The sequence below is a fragment of the Mauremys reevesii genome, linkage group 7 (assembly GCF_016161935.1).
Source record: "Mauremys reevesii isolate NIE-2019 linkage group 7, ASM1616193v1, whole genome shotgun sequence".
In the NCBI taxonomy this organism is placed as follows: Eukaryota; Metazoa; Chordata; order Testudines; family Geoemydidae; genus Mauremys; species Mauremys reevesii.
Genome location: NC_052629.1, coordinates 43,637,199 through 43,652,023, shown reverse-complemented (window position 1 = coordinate 43,652,023; position 14,825 = coordinate 43,637,199). Strand labels below are relative to the sequence as shown.

The 14,825-nt window shown below is 39.2% G+C and overlaps 1 protein-coding gene across 5 annotated transcripts in view; it reads left to right on the top strand.

The window, feature by feature from the left end:
* Positions 1-14,825, top strand: part of MYPN (myopalladin) — a 133,122-nt gene that overhangs the window by 41,071 nt on the left and 77,226 nt on the right. For 3 of the 5 annotated variants that reach the window (XM_039546939.1, XM_039546938.1, XM_039546942.1), the window contains one exon: positions 9,037-9,981. In XM_039546939.1, coding sequence (XP_039402873.1) covers positions 9,037-9,981 — 945 coding nt within the window. Of the gene's footprint in view, positions 1-1,360; positions 1,378-9,036; positions 9,982-13,218; positions 13,355-14,825 lie in introns of those variants that run through there. The other 2 variants (XM_039546940.1, XM_039546943.1) reach the window with 2 other exon arrangements.

The window sequence follows — 14,825 nt, the reverse complement described above, 5'->3', positions numbered from 1 at the left end:
GAAAGTTTTGTCACTCTTACTTTGCTTTATAGTTGTGGCTTTTTTGTATCTATACATAACATCCTGTTCTCCCTTGGGATTTACCAAAGCAGTGCTGTTCAAAACTTTGGGACAAATATTTTATTAGCCAAAAAGGGCATTTTTGCATTGAGCAAAACTACTCAAAAATGTGTGTTGAATTCAGTGAATAGTTTCATCTGAAAAAAATTGGTTTTACTGTAGAAGAATTCAAACCATTTTATACAAGTTTCTAAACAAAACATTTTGATTTTTTTTTACATTTTAAATTCTTTTTTTACATTTTGAAGTTTATTTTGAAACTTGTTTAAACTAATTTTTAAAGGGTTGAAAAATCCCAAAATGAAACTAAATGTTTTGTTTCAGGTTGAACAAAATGTTTCAATCAACCCCAAATTAATTTTTGTTTTTCATTTCACTGAGAAAACTGATTTGTTTGTTTGTTTTAGATAGACCCAAAATGAATGTTCTTTATGGTATTTTGGGTTGGGCAGCAAACAGAAAAATCAATTGTTCACACAGCTCTAGAGTGCTAAATCTCGAAGTCTATAAACTATGGGCCCAGAATCAGAGGCGATGTGTGTGGGAGGGGGGCACGTGGGCGTCATGTGCCCTCCCCCCCCTCGATTTCTCGGGATGTCTCTCACCAGGATGCCCAGTAGCAAGAAGAAGTGGGTCCCCCTAGCGGCAGCACTCTCTGTGTGTCCATGCAGCCTGGGGAGAGAGGAAACAGCAGGGAGGCTGGCTGAGCTCCCCCCATCCGCTACACGGGGCAGCTTCTCCTCCCTACTGCCGGAGTCTGAGCACTTCCCGCTGCCTGCTTTGCAGACCGCCCACTGATGTGAGTCGGGATGGAGGCAGAGGCAACACATGGGGTGGTCACATACTGCCCCCCCTCGAATGTTTTAATTGTGCCCCTCCCCCACTATGCACAGTTATGCATCATCTCTGGGCCCAGTTATACAAGCTCTTTCTTATGAGGGTAATCCTTGATGTAAATGGGACTGTCCAGGTGATTAAGGACTACTTGAGTCTAAAAAGGCTTACAGTATCAGGGCGTACAATACTATATTTAGGGCCCATTGTCATTGGTTCCGGCCTCACATCCCAGTAGGAGAGGAAGACATCTGGCTGTGGAAAAACAACTACACCAGCCCTCAAAGACTGCAGCACTAATGCTGACTTCTGATAAGTAATAGATAATTTAGAAAACATGTTCATCTTTAGCAGTTTTACATTTTAAAATTAATCCTGAATTTATTTAAATTTCAATCTGACTTCAACTAGTATTGCTCAAAAATATTGTTTGCTTTGCAGTCCAGAGAGCTGCTGAGAAGGCAAAAACAACTCAAAATCAGGGTAAGAGAGGGTCTTAACTATTCTCATTTTATTAGAGCACTACATATCTAAACTTTGAACTAGGGATAATATCTGTTGTGCACGATAATCACTAAAGTGGTTTATTGTGACCACACTCCAATACCATGAATATTGTTCCTAATATATGGCAAGATGAAAGAAGCTTTTAAAAAGAACAATATAAAGGAAGAGGGAAATGTTGTGTGTGGTTTTTTAATTTCATGAAGGTTTGAAAGTTCTACGTTGCTTCTTTCTTAGACATCCCATTGATGTAATACTGAGATCGAGGGTCAGGTGAATAAATATTCAAGGGCAGGGCTTAAAATATATATTCATAAGAATGGCCTCTGAAGAAATGTGTCAACACTCACTAATAAAAATGTAATTGTCCTCCACAGTTCAGCAGTAACACTCTTACCCTTTTTATTAGATTTTGTTCACACAAAGGACCTGATTCTGATCCAATCTAAGTCAATGACAAAATTCCCATTGACTTCACTAGAAGCAGTAGCAGGCCCAAAGGGAGTCAGTGTTTTCTCCATAGATCCTCAGCTTACATCAGTTACAACCGTAATTTTAAAAAAATCCATGAGAAACTAGATACATACAATCCAAAGGCTGGAATAACAGTATGTGGAGCTATTTAAATTATTATTTACAAAATTATGTAACAATGAGCAAACACTTGTAAGAATTTCTTAGCCTTCCAATCAAATGATGTTTGTAACTATTAGGGATTCTAAAATGTATTATAGATTAAACAAAGCAGGGGGCATATTAAAACATGTGAATGTTGAAAAGTAAATTATCTAGAAAAATATATCTGAAGCAATAGACTGACTTGCATTTTAACCCACTTATTATTATAGGTATTTTTCCCATCAGAGGCTGTTGCTTTCTCTGACAACTGGGAAGCTTCCTTTATTTTTCTTTGTTTTCATGGCAGTATTTTGAAATGCGATTTCTGTTACTTGGTTAACTGCAATTGGTGTGGGAGCTGGATTAAAAACTACTACTTGTATCTAAAACTGAGTGATATACCATTTTCTTGTAAGTAATTTTCCATAATAATTTAAAAAAAAAAAGTCTTAGGAACACAGGACGCAGCTGACCTAACTCCCCAGCTCTAGCCTAACCTTTCATGAGTCTGGAGTCTCAAAGTCTGTCTAACATATCAACAGGCAGTAACCGGAAACAGAAACAAGGACAACTGTTATGTGACAATTCCCACAAGCATGTGGGAATGTGATTGTGATCTTTAGATATGTGAGAGATAACATGTGACATCTCTGTGCTTGTTTTTTAATTCCCTATGTATCATTTTAATTATTAAAAACTAATTTAATTGTTTAGTGTTGAAGTTTTTGTGTTTGGTTAATGTTACATTTTATAAATTGGGTAGGGATGACTTATGTTCAATTAAATTAATTGGAGATGGATATAGTCTAATATCACTAATGATTTAAACTTTTACTTTTTAACCAGAAGCAGTAGAAATACAGGGAGAGGTCCTCAGTTTGTGTGATATGAACAGAGCAACACCATCTCAACCTCTAAGCATCTGATCCACAAATTTCAATATGCAAGAAAAAACTAGCAATTTGCTAGTTATTCTGTGGCTAGAGATTTTAAACCTCAGTTTCTTTCATAGTCTATTAATGGGAGTTAGAAGTGGCAGGCAGGAATGATATGTGTTGACTAAATCTACTCATTTTAAAATCAAACTGAATGCCGAAGAAGGTGTTTGAATGCTTCACTTCCAGATTACCACTTTATTATTAGATAGCTTGTAACATCAGGCATTCAACTTTTTCCTAGCCAAACACAGGCGCTGACTTGTATCCAATGTGTCCAAGAATTCTCCCTGTTTGCTAAGATTTCACTATCATTTATCTCAACAAGACTCAGGATTCTTTCAGTGACAACAAAAGAGTGAAGTTAAGAGACTCCATACTGTATAAAATGAATTGGCACACAACAGTCTCATGGGACAAACTCCTGTCATTTAGGAATCCCCTTGCTTTCAACATACAACATTTAGGTCAAGCCATTGCCAAAATCGAGTTGTGGAAGCCAATTCGAGCATTATGGTATATCTTACCCTAAAGAACACTTGGCTAACAACAGAACATTGGCAGAAATGTAGGCTTTTTGGAACTCAGTGTTTATCCATTTAATTTAACCCAAATTAGCATGGTGGACAGAAGAAACATGTATAGTCAATGTTGCTAGACTCTGTCCTTGTGTCAGTGGAGACAATCAGGTTTTATCTCCCCATTTTCCATCCTAAATATCACTAACAAGCTATTTAGAAGTAGCTTCACAATTTCTCCTCTTGAATTTTGGTTTATTAAAACTTTTCCAATCTCCACTACAAAATTTGACTAAGGTTTTGGTGCTTTGATTTATCTGAGAAAATCTAGTCTATTGTGTCCCTGATAGAGACGGTCTCTGTTGAGTAGCATTTTACTGGGGATGGGGTGGGTGTCAAGTCACAGAGTTTTAACAGAGATATGCATAACTCTGTATAAGCTTTATTGATCACATCAGCACTGTATGGGTATCTCACACATCACTGACTAAACTCCCAAACTTCTATCCCGCTGTGCACTGAGTTCACCATGAAGCATGGAATAGATTATGTGGGGCAAACTCTTCTTTGGCTGTTCCAACGTTCTGATGAGAAAAATGAAGGGGAAATCCCCAAGACATAACCAGGCCAAACCAAAATCCTGAAATTTAAGACAGAAAGGAGATGTTAAAGACTGGATCCAAATCTGGATACTTTGCAGTTCAGATTCTTCTGTAGTCCCTACCATTGCAATATAAGAACAAAGACTCATTTTTAATCAAGCCTTTAACATTGTAGTCATTGCTCTGGTAATATATTTTAGATTGCTGGAAAGAAACTATGTAAGAGATGTATACGTATTTTAGTAAATAAATTAAATTCAGTTCTATCATTCTCCAACCCAAGGATCTTGCTAGATTGTGTGTTTGACCTCAATAGAGATTGGGGTTGCTCTCTTCTAGTTTTGAAATCTAGACAGCTTTAGCTTACCCAGATGTACTTCTTTATCACTTTGCTCTGTGGAGTGCTAGAAGAGTAGAACTTCTTTTAATAAAAAAAATAAATTGCACATCTCTCAATGCTTATTTGTAATTTGATTGTTTGATTTTCTCAAAGCAAGTCCTTGGTGAAACTCAGCATTTTTTCATTTGACTCTAGCTATCATATTATTCACAATATTTCTGATTTTAGATAACCAAATGCTGTCTCAAAGTGTGATGTTTGACTAGCAGCCAACTTCTACCTTACTAAAAATAGAACAAAAGAATTATCTTCTAGGCAAGCTGAAAATAGAAAATAGAGTTAGAGACAACAATTTGACCCTGAATGATCTCTAAAGAAAAATGTAAGCATAGCTAGGATTAGATTGAGCTTTTATGTTCAGCCTAAGTATGAAGATATGCCTAGATGCACCATCCTAGGAGGAACTCTGTGCTCGGCTCCTGCTCTGATGGGTAGGAGGAAGAAAGTTAACTCATCCCCTTTCTGGGGTACTGTTTGTTTTCCTATCTCACACCTGACCAGAATTGCTGGCTGGCACATAGCTGGGTGGAGTCTTCATTTTGCTTATTTCCTGCCCACATGCTTACAATGGTCAGTGTTAGGTACAGAGCCTCAGCTCTCCCCCAGTATCTGAGGTCTGAGCCATCAGGCAAGCAGCCCTAGTCTGGCCACATGAGAGGGGAGACACTTTGCACTCCCCTATGTGACTATGTTATGGCTAGTCAAAATCTAGCCCTTGGTATTTTAATGTTTTGGGTTTTTTTTAATTTTTATTACAGATCTTCCTGAAGAAGTTGCATGACCAAAATATTATATCTGCTATTTTATATTTTCAAACTAATGCTTCTTTTTTGTTATTGAAAGATGCCTATTTAGTACTCTTTTGCTAGTGTACATTCTCCAACTACTTTTGCTAAGCCAAATGTTCCTCCTTATGACTGGCTTAAGTGACCTAACATACATCAGAATTTTACTTCTTCAGGGAATTAGAGATCATTTTATTTGTGTTTCAATGTTTTATACGAAGAATCCAAAGGAAAAACACAAGCCCCAGCACAAAAATTCAGAAGAAACACACACAAACACAACTGTTTGTTTGTTTTGTCTAGGTGCAGAAAAAATGCATGATGATTAATGAGGATCATGGGAATAAACATCACACTGAAATGAGAAATTTGTAATCCCAATAGATCTATATAAATGAAATCTTGACTAGCCAGCGTTAGATGATTCCATATATCTTCTCCATCCAATCAATTTATGAAGCATTTACCTTTATTTTGCCGCAGGAGATGACAGGGTTTGGTCTCATCGAGTCATTTTTCAGCTTGTATCTCTTCATGTGACCATCCACTGTGCTCATATTTCTACAGGAATGCATCCTTCCTCTTCAGGTCTTGATGGACAGTGCATTTAGTTTTTCAGAGAGCATAGAAATGGAGTGACATTGTGGTTAAAGATAATGAACTTTTCAGTATAACAAACTTGCCCAGGCAAATCAGTGGGACAAATACTGCTGTTAGTTACACCTGTACAATTCATGTAAAATATCACACCATTCCCATGTATAAAACCACAAAGAGATCGATTGTAACATTTAGCATCAGCCTTAAATGGAGTGATATGACGCTGCCCCACTCCAGAAACACTCTGTAAGGGATTGTGTCTCTGACAGCCTCAAATGGAAACAGGCAATGTGCTTTCCTCCCCATGCCCAGCCAGCTCCATGGTAAGAAGTAGGGACTAGTCCAGGGGTCAGCAACCTGTGGCACGTGTGCCAAAGGCAGCACGCGAGCCTATTTTTACTGGCACACTGCTGCCAGCTGGGGTCCCGGCCGCCAGCCTGTTCAGCCCACTGCCGGTCTAGGGTTCTGTCCGCCGACCCCACTCAACCTGCTGATGGTCTGGAATTCCAGCCGCTGGCCCCTTGCCAGTCAGGGTCTCGGCCGCCGGCCCTGCTCAGCCCGCTGCCGGCCTGGTGAACGGAACCCCCGGCCGGCAGCAGGCTGAGCAGGGCTGGCAGCCAGGACCCTGGCTGGCAGGAGCCGGAGGATGGAACCCCAGAGCGGGGCCGGTGAACAGAACCCCAGCCATATAGTGACCATATAGTGACATGATTACTTTATAATTGCTAAGATTACACCAATATACAGTAATTTGCATTTTCTTCCTTCATAAATGATCTGTAACGGGGCATGAACAGTGAGCAGGAAATATTTGCAGACAATACAAAATTACTCAAAATAGTTAATGCCAAAGCTGACTGCAGAGTTACAAAGGAATCGCATTAAACTTGGCAACAAAATGGCAGATGAAATTTAGTTTGGATAAGTGCAAAGTAATGCAGATTGGAAAATACAATCCTAACTATACATACTAAATGATGGGGGATAAATTACCGTCTATACTTGATCATAAGCCGGTTCGTTTATAAGCCGACCCCCACAAGATGGATAAGTAAAAATGGAAAATTTTATAACCCGTTCATAAGCCGACCCTATAATTCAGGGGTCAGCAAACTTTGGCTCCTGGACCATCAGGGAGCCAAGATGGTTTGTTTACCTCGAGCCGGACCATCTGTGGGCCGGACCATCAAGGAGCCGGACCATCTGGTGGGCCAAGATGGTTTGTTTACCTCGAGCGTCCGCAGGCATGGAGGTAAACCTAAATAAACAAAGTGTCCTGGAGCCAGCTGCTTACTCTGATGGGCCGGGACATCAACTGGTGGGGAAATTTTTTTGTGGGGGGAGAAGCTGGGAGTCAGGGGAATAACCCCTGTAACCACCCCCCACATGACCCCACCCTAGCCTGGAACCCCCACACTCTCCCCATCCCATCCCTTCCCACCTTATCTGGGGAGGGACAGGGGAGGATGTCTCTGGCCTGGCTGGAGCTGCTCCAGCAGGCTGAGTGGCGCGGCAGCAGCGTGCTCTGGCGGACCAGGCAGCGCAGCCACAGCCTGCCAGCCCCGGAGCTGCAGCTGCTTCGGAGGCTGGGAGGAGAGCAGCGTGGCCAGAAGTGGAGAGACTCTGGCCCTGCCTCTTCCCTTCTGGCTCTGCTGGCTGTGCTGCCTCTCCTTGCTCCCTCTGTTTGGGGGAGGAGCTGTGTCCCACCTCTCCCTCTCTATACCTGTTCATAAGCCGACCTCCTTCTCTGGTGCTTCCCTTTTTTACTAAAAAAATTTGGTTTATGAACAAGTATATATGGTAGTTGTTACCACTCAAGAAAGAGATCTTGGAGGCATTGTGGATAGTTCCCTGATTCACTCAATGTGCAACAACAGTCAAAAAAGTTAACAGAATGTTAGGAACCATTGGCAAAGGGATAGATAATAAAACAGAAAATATCATAATTCCACTTTATAAATACATGGTATGCTGACACCTTGAATACTGAGTGCAATTCTGGTCAGCCCATCTCAAAAAAGATATATTAGAATACGAAAAGTACAGAGAAGAGCAACAAAAATAATTTTGGGCATGGAATAGGTTCCATATGTGGAAAGATTAAAGAGACAGGGACTGTTCATCTTAGAAAAGAGATGAGTAATTGGAGATATGATAAGGGTCTATAAAATCATGTATGGTATGGAGAAAATGTATAAGGAAGTGTTATTTACCCCCTCACATAACACAAGAACTAGGGGTACCCAATAAAATTAGTAGGCAGCAGGTTTAAAGCAAGCAAAGGGAAGTACTTCTTCACACTATGCACAGTCTGCTTGTGGCACTCATTGCTTTGGAAAATTGTGAAGGCCTAAAGTATAACTGGGTTTCAAAAAGAATTAGATAAGTTCATGGAGGATAGGTCCATCAATGGCTATTAGCCAAGATGTTGAGACTCCTATTCACCAGGTGTCCCTAAGCCTCCAACTGTCAGAAGCTGGGACTGGATGACGGGGATGGATCACTCAACATTACCCTGTTCTGTCCATACCCTCTAAAATATCTGGCACTGGTCACTGTTAGAGACAGAATATTGGGCTAGATGGACCATTGGTCTGACCTGGTGTGGCCGTTCTTATGTACTTAATATATTATTTTCTATTAGTTTTTAATGAAAAATTGCCATTAGAGTGTTTTTAACCTCAAAAATTGTTTTTGTGGGGTTATATACTTATTGACTTTCAGTGATTTCAAACCAAATTTGCTCAGTTTAAAAGTACCGTAAAGCTGTTTGTATGTTTGTTTATTTTCTCCTAATTGTCAGTCCTACAAATTCAGCATCAAATCTAAAAGTCAAAGTGGGTTCTTGCTGGCTCACACATAATCAATCATAAAGGCTTTGAAACTGGAAATTAGATAACAATTCTCTTGACCTATTACCTGGAATAGAATAGCTTTGCAAGTCTAATAGGATCAAAAGTAATAAAAACTTATTTTAGTTAACAAAGTCAGCAGATCTGACTCTGAATATACACAAGAACAGGTCTATTTAATAAAAAGAGGCCATTTTTACAAGAAAAATTCATAATAGAAATACAATTTTAAAACTTTGTGTTCTGCTTTTCAGACACCTATAATTCTGTGCTGGCAACTAATTTACTATTGATATGGTGTGGTCCTATTTGTCCTTTTTGTTGACAGCATGCAAGACAACAGTTTAGAATCTTCCACTTCAATATCTCAACTTCTGAGAGAGAGTTATTTAGCTGAAACCAGACATCCAGGGAACAGTGAAAGAAGTAGATCAGAAGCATCTCCACATACTTTCCATTATGGCAGTACTTCTGGGGCTTCAGAGGAAGTAGCTGGCCAAGATGACCTTCCAGATCTCTCTGCCTTTTTGAGCCAAGAAGAATTAGATGAAAGTGTAAATCTGGCAAGACAAGCAATTGATCAAGATCCACTTGAAAAACAGGATGAGCAACAGACACATGTACATTATAGCTCTGATCAAGTGAAAAACTGTGGAAAAACAGTTTCAAACAAACAAGTGGCCCAGTCCACAGCTTTGCCAACTTCAGACAATGGTCTCCATTCAAACTTTTGCCTGGATCATGTCACAGAAACAAAAGGTTCCAAAGAGAGCACTCAGGATCTAAAGAAACAACAGTTTGGTTCTGAAGCAGAATCCAAAAAGGAATTCCTAAACAAGGCAGCAGATTTTATTGAGGAGCTTTCTTCACTTTTCAAAGCACATAATTCTAAAAGAATAAGACCTAAAACATGCAAAAACTACAGGAGCAAACTTGAATCTAAAAATAAGGCTGCTCAAGAAGGTAGCCCTAGTTTCCCAAAGCTGTCAGAAAAGAGAGAACGACCTTCTATTCCAGTACCTCAAGACTTGGATAATAAAGCAGAGGATATACTTGAAAAAACAAATGATCGACAGGAGGCAAACTTGGAAGCTATAAATCAATTAGAAAGTACAGAATTAACAACAGAGGCAGCACCCACATCTTTATATTTTGAGGAGCCTATCGGACAGCCACCACACTTTACACAAAAACTGAAAAGCAGAGAAGTTCCTGAAGGAACCAAAGTGCAGTTGGACTGCATTGTGGTAGGAATTCCAGCACCTGAAGTCAGGTAACCATATTCAACTTTTGCCATTTTGCATTTCTGTAATGGCAGGGGGATGTGTTACACTTCTAAGTTGGTTTTATGTATACATTTTAGAAGTTTGTAGCAGAAATTCTTTGATCTTGGTTATTAAAATTAATTAGGAAAAACAATTGCTTTCTTTAAATCATCCAGAGGGTTGTTGCTGTTTAAACTTAAGACATTTAGAGGGCATGCTTTTTCTCTGAATTGTAGAGGAGATACCTGTTAAGAGCTACACTTCTGTAATTAGAAAATGTATCATCTCCTTTCTGAGAAAGATTTGTTCTTTTTATGGGAACTGAGTGATTAATCACAGTGAACCAGCTGAATATAGCTATGTGCATGATTCTTGTTGCTACAGTTTGAATGCATTTGGGTTGAGTAAGTACAGGATTGTATGACCAAGAGATTTTCACTAATAAATGTATACATATAAATGATGAAAGATTAAAAATCCCCTCTTTAGTTATTACTCTTGGAGCCAGGAACTCCTTAAGTCTAATACAGGGTCTGACAAGGATTCCCTCTGTAGCCTTGGGAAAGTCACTTAACCTTAGTGCCTTCAATTGTGAAATGTTTTAACTAATCACTATTTGTTACTCATGTGGTTGGACAGCTAAACCACGTGGTATAGTTTCTGCCTACATCTCAGGGGAATTTCAAGGATTAATTAGGTAATGTTTGGAAAGATCTTTGGTGATGAAAGGCACTATAAAAGTGCTAAACATTGTATGCCAGGGACACAGACTGGGAAACAGTTTATTGAAATTCTCACTTTTACCTCCAAATTCTCAGATTTTATTGATGTTTCTCAACCTAAACTTGTTTAAAGATAGCCCATAGACTAAATGTTCTCAGTCACCTGGGTGCTACCCCAGTGACTGCAATGAGGATGCATCACAGTAACTGAAAGGAGAATTCAACCCTTCCTCCAAAGGATCTGATTGTTAACAGAAGAGGTAGGTGTATATTGTTTCTAGGCTGAAATCAAAGGGAAGCATCTTAATGCATAGCAATGTGCGTTCCAGTATGTTTCCTGCCCAAACTCACTGCTCTGATTAACAGTTTCCTCTGAGGCCTTTCTTTGTACTCCTCTTGTTCAGCCTCCATCATCACAAATGCCAAATTGAATTCAGCTCTTTGTCTGGTAGAAGAGAAAGAGGATGAAAGAAGATAGTAGTGTAAAGGAGTTGCTTTTCCTGAAGAGACTAGAGGGGAAACATTGCTGAGTCCTAGATACAAATTCCCTACTTTGAAGAAATCTCTAACTTCTCATATTCCAAAGACTCCGAGGCTGACTTGTCCAGGCACTTTGCCTTGAAGGATCTTTCCTATAATACATTTTAAAAAATTCCACAAGACCCACACTGACTCACACTGGGAGCCAGACCAAGTGGGTCCTATGAGATCTAACCCAGATCATAAAAGGTTTGAACATCTCCCTGAAGCAGGTGGAATTAGGGGCAGGGATAGAGGAATCCCAAAGAAAATAAAACAACCCAGGAGCATCCAAGCTCAGGAGAAAGCTTAGGCTCAGTAGAAAATTCTGTTACTAAACTAACAAATAACAGTAAACACTAAGAAGAGACTAAGTTTGTACTGTGTGTATGTGTGTGAGTTTACAGTGTGTTAAAGAGCAGACTGGGAACACCTGCTGCTTGCAAAGGGTTGTCTGGTTTTATGTTAATAGTTGTTGTTAAGGCATAATGCAGCTTTTGACCTGTAAATCCCACATCTCATCACCCCTGCAAATGGGCAGTAATAAACGCTGGGCATGGGTGGAAGGAAAATCTATCCAGAAAACCAAGAATACTTTTCTATCTTCCAGGTTCAAACCTAGCCAAGATTATAATTTGTGAGAACTAATGAGAGCATTATGTGGTATTTTGTGCCGCGTGATTGCAACTGTCTATATTATAAATTTCCATATACAATGATCCTGACTCACTCATAGTCATTGGTTCCAGGAAAAATAAAATCAGTAAATAATTTACTTTTGGATCAACTTCCAATGAGCTATGTGGACTTAAGCATACAATATTCACTAAAAATACTGGGTATCTTTGGCATAGTGTATAGAGCTGTCAAAGACAATAAAGAGGCATCTTGTTGCCTGTAGATGCTGAAATGTGTTAAGACATTGGATTAGAAAAAGTATTGGAGATCAGCCTACTTTGAGGGTAGCACTTTTTGAGAAGGTGTGTGGTTGGTTAGTGTAATGGCTGTGAAGTGATGCAAGGAGAAGACAGCTATATTCTTATAGCCAAGAAAGACAGATACAAAAAAGGCAACAGCCTCTGGAAAGCAGGAATTTATCAGCAGTTCATGAAGCAGAGCTTAATGCGGGGTTCATGGAATTTTTGTCCCTTCCCCTAACCTTGCAGAAGCCTCTCTCTGAATGCTCAATTGCTTTAATAGTCTGGGGTTGGAGAAGGGCACTGGCTTTTCTCCAAATCATAATTCACTGCCCCTGCCCCCCGTCCCCAACACACACACACACACACACACACACACACACACACACACACACACACACACACACACACACTCACTCACTGACTCCTAGGCCTGTAGGACATTCTGGCACAAGTTAATACGGGAGTGGGTCAGTAGTAACTCACATTGGTCCTCCCACTGACCAGTGAGAGGGAGCCTGAGGAATGAGGACATGGATTGTCATGTTGGATGTGACAGCATGGCTTCTGATGGAGTATTTGAGTGGCAGAAAGGTAATTTGTTTCTATGGTACAACCTGGGTCTTAAATATACCCCTACAAAGACTATTTCAGAAAGCATGTATTAGAGATGGTTCAAGCTATTGCCTTGAACCTATAATGCCTGAATCCAAATACCAAATTTGAATGCATTTGCATTGAAGGAAGTTTTGATCTGGATTTTGAAACGCCAAGTTTAGAAGTGCTTATTTCCATCATGTTGGTTTGATCTGAGTTATTCTGCCCTCATTTACACTGGTGTAAATCTGAATAACTCTACTCACTTCAAAAAATAACGACTGTCAACACTAAATGTTTAAACAGGTTCTTTTTTTGATTCATAAACCTGTGTTAAGATGGTATTAAGAAAAAACAGAAGCTAACCTTATCATTTGACATTCAGTTCACATTGCTGGTATCAGCCATCTTGACAGAATGTACTAGCCTTCTGCACACAAAGTGGTGGAATACATGTCCTAGAGAAGAATGCCTAAAAGGAACACAGTATCATGGGTTGTCTGCAACTACAAATTTGATTAATGTTTTTGCTGGGCTTCAAAGCAAATGATAATGATCCTTCTTTTTCCAAGAACATGCATCTGGGCATTTGAGAACGCATTCACTTTTTGTAGCCACTATCTGAGGTAAATGTCAATTAACTTTTAGCAGATATTGGGATTGCAATGTGGGGTTTATTATTACTGATTTACTTTTCACGTTAGCCTGTCATTACTACTGCTGAGCAAGCACTTTTCTAAACAAGTAATTTAAATCCAAAATGTTATCGTGATTTCAGTGCTTCTAAATCAATGAGTTTCAGTACTGCATAGAGATGGGTGCAAAGAATTTCCATCAGCGACAGATAGATTAATAGGAATAACTGCTACCAAATGTTCAATAGTAGCAAGAAATCAGACAGAGTCTAGTTCTTTTGACTCAATGGCAAGGTGGAAGAAGTCAGAGATTTGTGATAAAATCTCCTGATCATATTAGAGGCTGGAGTCTTGAACTGAACCTCTCATACCTGGGACTGCTTGAATGATTTGAGGGGTGGGCACTGGGAGTTTCCTAAGGGATCTGATCAGAAATAGTAATGTAGGGAGGGGAAGCTGTCTACTCTATGACAACTAGAGCTGATTTAACTATTCATTATGCATATGATTCAATGTTAATGTAGCCACTTACGTGCCTATTGAATTATTCATTCAGTTATGATTTTCTTTAAATATATTTGTAATTTGTCAATTTTTGCTGAATAATTAGATTAATAACTTTAAGATTATGAGAGACAAGATGGGTGAAAGAGACAAGCTTTCAGACCTGAAGAAGAACTCTGTGTCTCTTGTCTCTCTCACCAACAGAACTTCATCCAATAAAAGATATTACCTCACTCACCTTATCTCTCTAATATCCTGGGACCAACACAGCTATAACACTCCAAACTTTCAGACTATGAGTTGTTCACAAACTGTTCACTTTGACTATTCATTGTTTCCATTGTGTGATGGAACAGCTAAGATACATGATATAGTTTCTGTTTTGACTGGCTGATGAAAACGTTTTTTAAAGGATGAATAATGAATAGTAAATAACATACTTCGGTATGAATTTTCAGACAAATAATCATTTGTGCTAAAATTTGCCAAACTTTAGGATTCACAAATATTTTCACAAATGCCCAGCAGTTGTCTGAACACCTATTCATAATAAATAATACAACTCCACAAATCGTAGCAAACCAAACTTGGCATTTTTGTTTGCAAAAATGCCTATTAATTTTTAGAAAACTATTTGACCAACTCTGGTGAAAACACTTAAAACATGTTATTATAGCAACAGTGAGCTATCGGGGAGACAACTTTTACCCCAGAAAATGTATACAAATAAAATATGAGTTATTTGATGGCAACAGAATATATTTGTAAATTTGTAAATTTCCCTCTAAACCCAAACCTAAAATTCCCTTACTTAGCTCAGCTTACTTAGCTGAGTGGGTAATCACTCAGTGAAGGACAGAAAGGGTGGGTGGCACAAGAAACTGATTTAAAGTGATGGTAAGTGATTCTCTGAAGATTTGATTGTTTTGATTTAGATGCTTATCCGGACTCATCCAAG